General features: G+C 32.9%; 1 protein-coding gene across 4 annotated transcripts; it reads right to left on the reverse strand.

Annotated features, from left to right (window-relative positions):
- Positions 1–2318: 2318 nt before the first annotated feature.
- LOC133301377 (AMSH-like ubiquitin thioesterase 2) lies at positions 2319–7512 on the reverse strand. Of its 4 annotated transcripts, none has more exons than XM_061501000.1 (10): positions 7289–7512; positions 6692–6736; positions 6493–6530; positions 6032–6323; positions 5787–5876; positions 5254–5328; positions 5070–5144; positions 4307–4369; positions 3414–3466; positions 2319–2670 (listed from the first exon to the last, which is right to left on the reverse strand). In XM_061501000.1, the coding sequence occupies exons 1-10, from the start codon at positions 7304–7306 to the stop codon at positions 2496–2498; spliced, it is 924 nt and encodes a 307-aa protein (XP_061356984.1). In that variant the 5' UTR covers positions 7307–7512; the 3' UTR covers positions 2319–2495. The 4 variants fall into 4 exon arrangements, with proteins under 4 accessions (XP_061356984.1, XP_061356986.1, XP_061356987.1 ...); XM_061501001.1 differs by having other exon boundaries at positions 2321–2670; positions 5266–5328; XM_061501002.1 differs by lacking the exon at positions 6692–6736.
- Positions 7513–7886: the final 374 nt, after the last annotated feature.

The raw sequence follows: 7886 nt of genomic DNA on the forward strand, positions 1-7886 counted from the left end.
TTTGCCAAACTTTCACACTAGCATATGTGATTGTGATGTTTCAGTCACGCGGCGAGACACATTCACGTCAGTTAGCATCTGTTTGATTGGGTGTTTGGCAAACCAAGTATAAAGGATACTGATCATTTTGGCACGCTTCACCAAATTATTTACTTATTTTGTCACGCTTCGTTAAATTATTTATCAGATTGTTCTCGAAAAGTTAAGGATTCGTAATCCTTTTGAAAATTCAAAATCGAATGGATTCGGTCTAGTAAAAATTTTCGGAATATCACGCGGCATAATTCGCTACACTGTGTAGCGAAATACGTGGTCAAAATATCATAGTGCACAATCAGCAACATGACAAGTGTCAAGCCAACAGTAATTCGCTACACTATGTAGCGAAATACTCAACCAACAGAACTTTGCCACATCATGTTACATAATTCACTACACAGTGTAGGAAATTATTGCTGGCTTGACACGTGTCCTGTTGCTGACTGTGCACTCTGACATTTTGACCACGTATTTCGCTACATTGTGTAGCGAATTATTTCTCCAATTGAGATGTGCCACATGCTACAGCAATCATAATTCGCTACACAATGTAGCGAATTATGCCGCGTGACATTCCAAATTTTTTTACTATTAGCAAGACAGTCTGGTAAATAATTTGGTGAAGGATAGCACTTTGGTCAGTGTTCCAAGTATAAGACTGTTGGTTAATTTTTAAGAAAAAAGAAATATTATTTCATACAATTTTTTTAGTTTTTTTCATCAGTTTAGTTTAACATTCACACTCCATCTGAACCTAAATGACTTGTATTGATCACTAAACATGGATCATCTGGTATTGCAATTTTTATGGGCATTAATCTTTTAGTTTTTAAAACAAAAAAGTAAAAAAAAAAAAAATTGTTTGAAAAAAATTGTTTTGTAAAAAAGACTTGCAAAATAATATTTATTTTTGTTTTAAAGGCTTAAAATGGAGATCAACTTAGGGATGTTTTAAAATATTATTTTCTGATTTTCTTGTTTTTGCAGTGACAATTTTATAACTATAAGGATTCATTAATAGTATTTTCATAAATAAATTTATATTTTTAAATTGTAAATTACTTCACAGTGATAATCTGAAATTTTGAAACTTCATTTATGGTATTTTTATAATTTTTTATAAATTTAAATATAATTATACCCAAACAAATTTTATTGTTCTCTATTCTCAAATTTTATATTCAAAACAGTTTTTATAAACAAAAAACAAAACATATTCAAATATGTTATTCATTTTTCATTTTAGTAATTGATATACGGGCTTATCATTTTTATTATTGCTGCATAATTTTTTTTTACCTTTACTCATGAATGAATTCCATTAACTTTTTCTCACATAGAATTATGCAATTTATAATTTCTGTATAGTAACATATATGTTAACAGTACTGTTCCTGTTCTAGACTGGGTCACAACTCAACTTCATAGGCTGGCCCTTACAGGCCCATTTAAGGGATCATTTCCAGTCTCCTTAAAATAAGAAATGAGTTAAACGCTTCTTCGGTTCCTAACAAAAAATATAATCCTCACTTTCGCCCCTAGGAAAGAAAAAATCAACTTTTGGTCCCTCTACAATTCCAATTCTCTTAAGATGTGATCTCTTGAAAATTCAATAAATACCCAATTTAATCCCTAAAAAAGAACTAATATATGTATTTTTTTTTATAAAAGATGAAAGTAGAAACCGTATTTTTTATCGGGGACCCACAACGTACTTTACTCAATAAGAATTACATACCCATATAGTATAGGATCTCTCACCCCCAATACAACTCACCATTGAAGACCTTGTGGTGTGATACTTCACTCGTTAAAGGGACATCTTGCTTCCATTGCATTTATGAGCTTTTATTCTATCAAAGTATATAGTCACCATGCCCACTACACCTTCTTCCTCTCTCAACCATTTTGAGATATTCACACAGTAACTCCCTCAAGAGCTTTGATTCATATGGTTGCCTCTAAGATCACCTCCATATCGACATATACAAACCTAAGCTCACCAATGCTAACAATTCAAGTACTATACATGTCTTAAATTTTTATCTTTATAAAAATTGTCACTTGAAATTTGGCACAATTCGTATTATGCCAACATCTTACCGACCAGACAAATCTTAACCTTGTAGAAAATGAAAAACCAAACTAGTTCTTCGTGTTCATTTAAGATTCATGTAGCCAACGCATTACTCGTGAATATTTAGATTGAGTGGTTGCTCCAATTTCCTAGTTTCAAACATGTGACAACTAATCATAGCAACGAAGTCAACTTTCTGGACTTCATGATTAAATTCTGAGGCAAGAAGAGCTAGAAAGCAATGAAATCCTTATTAAACCGAACATTACAACAAATATATATCAGCATTATTCTTTCAGGTGTAAATAGGACATGTATGTCCCTTGTAATTATACTCCATTTCTGCCATAGGATAGAGTGTGCTGTAATCAAAGTCATTTTAGCGTAAATCAAAGATTTCAAACCTTAGATTGGAGTTTTTGTACACATTGGAGCAGTGCTCATAAACGGGGTTGCCATTATCTGGTTCGTTGTGTGGATGAAATCCCTGCTCTTGGCAATTTTTTAGAATATTCATTCCATCAGGGTCAGTTAGGCGAAATAGTCCACAGCTCCTGCAGGAAATCACCAAATTTGAGTTCCCTGATGCTTTTATCAGCATATGTTAGAAGAATTCTCAACATTCATAATTTTTTAGCCATATATTTTTCGGGTTTAATGTTTTTCATGTTGTAAGAGATAACACACAAAAGTGTGTAGAACTCATATGGGGCAATGTGAGGAGAAGAGAGAGAAAATAAAAACATGTAACCCATACACTTTTATGTGTGTATAGGAGATAATTTTATCTTCTATAATTTGAAAAATATTAAACCCATATTTTTTTTTACAATGCCCTAGTAATCAACCATAAAAGAATACAAATCATCACATAACAAGCAAATTCATTTCATCAGTGGAGCGCAACTCTTTCTTAACATAGCATTTCTGGTTACTTGGAAATAGGTTTACATTGTGGTTCAAGAGAAGCTAGTACAAGTACTATAGCATTATAGATCTATAGTAGGTTCATATTACAAATCAGATTCAAAGCAACATATAAGCCGGTTTTGTTCACAATATCTTACATTCACACAGCCTCCTTTGTTGCCCAAGTATGCAAATTGAATGCAATTACAAGTGTAAGGAATTATTTATCTACTCTATTGAGTCTATTCTACTAGACAAAAATGTTCATTAGAATAGACTAGATATCCAAATTTTAGGTGAAACACAACAGTTAGTTATAAGTGCAAAGATAACAAGAGGAATTGATGAGAATTTGTCCATATCATAAAATAAAAGACAACAAGTAGACCTTGAGGTATCATTTGGTGCCAAGACAATGGCAAATGCCTCAGGAATCATCACCTGATAAAATAACACCAAGCTATGAGTTCAAACTAGGTCTGCAAAGGGAAAAGTATAATTAAAATATAGAGTAAATACCCTTTTCGGTCCTCAGCAAATTTTACGATGTCCGCTTTAGTCCCTAGCAAATAAAAAGGCTATTCGTGGTCCCTAAGAAATTCAAAGTGGACCCATTTTAATCCTTTTGAGGGACTAATGTGAGTCTTTTTTGAATTTGTGAGGGATCACGATTTCAACTAAATGGGTCCATTTTGAATTTCTTAGGGAACACGAATAGCCTTTTTATTTGCTAGGGACTAAAGTGGATATCGTGAAATTTGCTGAGGACCAAAAATTGTATTTACTCTAAAATATATTTCAAGTCAATATCCATGCCAGTATTAAGAGTTAGTTTGATTATTATCATCACCTGCAATCCATTTTAAGTTGTTTTGTTAAAGGAAATATTTTGTAATCGTACCTTCTTAAATTTAAATATCTTTCAATTCACCTTTAATCATCAACTTTAGCAAAAAAGAATTCAATATGCATATATTACCACATACAGTGATCTGCTTATCCCTAACAAGAGTGGTCCTAAGTGCTGGCCGCCACCAAAATCATAAAGGTTATGCTACAAAATCTTTTTCTAAATTCTCTTTGAATACGTCAACTAGTTAATACAACCATGGTACAAATGAAAATTTTAATTTAATTCACATGATAAAATGTTATGCAACATGTATGACATTCATAAAGGAAATAATACTATAGATACTGATATGAAGTCCAAAACAGTTGAACAAAGAAATGCTTTTACAAGAAAAAATTCAGTAATAGCACATATACTGGGTCAATCACCTGGTAGGAATATTGAGTGTGCAGATCCACCGATGACATGAAACAACTTTGAGAAGGATGTGTCTAAAAATGTTCAGAAGAAAAGAGAAGGGTTAAAGAAGTCTAACCAGGAGGAAATGCTGTTGCTGAGCTTAAGTTGAGTAACATGGGATAAAGAAGGATGGTGTCTTTTGTAAGGATTTATGATTTGAAAATAATATGGGCCCTAATGCTACCTTAAGATAATGACGGACAAGTATAATTTGATCAAAGTGGGCAATCTCAAAGAAGAAAGGGAAAAACATTTCGTAGTTTCAATGGATATAAACTGTTAGTATGCTTTAGTACTCACCACACTTAAAAGAATAGTTTTGAACAAAGTTGCTACCCGTAATTTAATAGATTGCCAAGTGGTTTTGACCTTTGGCATTCCTTTCCAACTAAGCTTACTTAAGGACAACCCAACCTAAACAAGTTGGATGGTCAGTTTTAATATCTCAATCTGACCCAATGTAGTGAATCTAATAACCTTTCTTTTTTTTAAATACTAAACTATGTCATTTTTTGGTTTCATCCCCAAAGCAATGCTGTTTTCACCCCAATTCGATTAACTAGACCCAAACCAACCCAATGATTGCTAAGTTAGGTTTGTTTGGGTTCATAATTTTTTCCCCCTAAACTTGACCCACCCAACCATGACAGGATTGGTTTGTGAAGTTCCCTGGACCGAACAAGTAAACACCCCTACTCTTAATTAACATAGCAAAAAAGTAGGACGACATACATGGATCCATCCCACAGGATAAAGGGATCTTTCATTTAGAATTGTGAAAACTTCCTCCTCATTTGTAGCTTGACACTGTGATTCAGTGTAGTAAGTTAGCAACAAGCAGTAATAAAAGCATGCCATCTTGAAAATATGTGCTAAAATATTGTCAAACCAAACTTCAAAGAATGTAAACTGCAACCCGTATACTAACAGAATTGGAAGTCGATTCCTGCTTGGGTATAATCAGAGTAGTCATATAGAGGGTTCCCTTCTCCTGGAGAATTGAAGGACATAATCACATATCCATTAAAGCATTTTATCAGATAAGGTTCTTCATTTCTTTTCTAGAAAAGATTAACCTGGCAGATTTAAATTTAAAATCAACCATACAAGATAGAAGGTCAAAAACATCCAACCAGCATTAAGAAAAGAAGCAGAAATAAACATGACAAGTGTAAATTCATATGAGAGAAGAAGAGAGAGAGATATTTCAGTTGTAAAATAGATTACATGAGGGTGTGAATCTTGTTTATTCCAAATCTACTGAAAGACCCAAAAGAAGGAGTAATTATGCTGGAGGTATGACACACTGCTCTTTTGTGGAAATTTTCTGATAATAATGCCATAATCTGATAGAGCTAATATCTCTGTCTTTGTACAGCCTTTAAGATCACAAGCAAATTCAACAAGACAGCCAAAGACAAAATGATATGGTTTTATAATGATTCTTACAAGAAAAGCACCAAGTATACCACACGTTTCAAGATCCTTTTCTGAATTTTCTTTAGCAAGATCAAGAAAGTCCTCCATTAACCGTGTTGACTGGAAAAAAAGAAAAGAGTACTTATTAAACATAAGTAGTCTGGGGGCTCTACGATGCTAATTATATACAGGAAGAGTCCAGCAGTGCTGCAAAGTTGAAAATAGACAACTTTGATGTGCATTGTAAGGTTCAGACATGCAGTAGTGGTTCTTACTATATGTACATCCCGCATGGTCTTAGATGAAGCTGACTCATTATCTGACTTTGAGGATCCATCTCCTGAATTAAAAGCTGTAATATGAGAATTTTGTCCATCTTGAGGCACTGTCTCCACAAAGCAGAGTGCAGGGGAAGGTGAGGACAGAGTTACTTTATGAACTAAGAAGTATTTATTAGCTGCCTCAACACAAACTGGTTTAAAAGAATCCAGTGAGCACCAACTACTACTCAAATCTCCTAATTGGATTGATGCAATCCCAGCTGCTTCCTCATCAATGATCCTTAAGCTGCATCCCACTCGAACAGAACATTGTATGTTAAAATGTATATCCTAATAACACTGATAATCTGTGCAGGCTGCAGACTGTTCAGGAATCTTAAAACAATCGTTCATAATCTGCCTCCTGCGCAGTCTAAAAAGATGAAGTAAGATACAGAAGATGTTGGATATCATACCTTTGAACTCTTCTTTTTGCTGTATCACAATTTCTAACCTGCCACAGAAACTACTATAAATGACAAGGATCACCATAGGTAATTTTAAAGAAGAAAAAAAAAGGGGTGGCAAATTCCTTTTCTTCATTTGCTTTTTAAGTGGTGGGAAGGAGGAAGCAAAGGGTTTCTTTCAATGAATAAGGATGATGTGCGGCTTTACCTTCATATCACTTAAATCTTGTTCTTCATTAGACTGTTTGAGCATCTGGGAGATCAATGAGTTGAACAATCAATTGTATACATTTTAATGCCTCGAAAAACCTAAAAGATGCTTCTTCTTTTTTCTTAACATCAATCATATAAATTTCACAGATAATCCTCCTTTTCTCAGTTTACAGATGAATACTTTTATGAACAGCAGAATTCAAACTCACAGAAAAGCACCAATATATTGCTAGCTAGAAGATCCATCTTAACCCAACCATTAACCAAGAAATAATTATAAAAAAAAAAAAAATTCAACTCATGCAACACAACTATAAAAAGTAACTGAGAAACGGTTGCCCTGCTCCTGACACCTACACTTTTCAAGTATAAATGAATTATGGAAACCCTCAATTTGCAAAATTCTTCAGATTTCCAACCTCTCACATGGTAAAGATGATCAATATCTTCATATAAATTCCCCATCTTCTTCTTCTTCTACTTTGTAATGATAGTTTTATGCTTAAATCTTTTGGTGTGTTTCAGACACTCTATATATATAAGAGGAACTTAGAAGAGTATGAAACAAAGCAAAGGCTTGGATATTTGTTACCTTGCTTTGGTGATGCATTTCTTTTATGAACTAATGCACCTTTGAGAGAATCTGCCACTGAATCAAAGAAAAAGAAGATCAACCCATATCTTTCATCGATCAACTTAGCAATAACCCACTCGAAAGAAGATAGATTTTTTTTTAATTATTAATATTCATAGGTACGAGGAAAATTTTATCTCATTCTATGCGCAGTGGTAGATATCAATGAATTTGGTATCAAACTTTTTTCATCACGTTATTTCTTCTTATTAGTTGAACCAACTAAAAAGAAAAATGAAATAGATATTAACTTGCTTGAATTGCCGATATATTTTAGGAAATGAGAAGGATCAGCTTATAAATTATATTAAGGATGATCGCCTAGTCATATGATACATTGTTATAAAAGTATGAGCGATTATATTTAATATAATTTGTAAGAATTTGTAAATATAATTTTTTCTTTAAAAAAAATATAAGAATAAAAAAAAAATTCATGACTGAGAAACTTGTCCGGCATTATTATTATAATTATATATTTTGAGAATATATAATTATAATATAAAATTATTTTTTCTTTCTCTCTTCAATTATTTTTTAGAATCTATTGGCTGAG

This window comes from Gastrolobium bilobum, unplaced genomic scaffold (genome assembly GCF_033153095.1).
Source record: "Gastrolobium bilobum isolate Gb01-03AN ecotype WA unplaced genomic scaffold, APGP_CSIRO_Gbil_v1 utg4269, whole genome shotgun sequence".
In the NCBI taxonomy this organism is placed as follows: Eukaryota; Viridiplantae; Streptophyta; class Magnoliopsida; order Fabales; family Fabaceae; genus Gastrolobium; species Gastrolobium bilobum.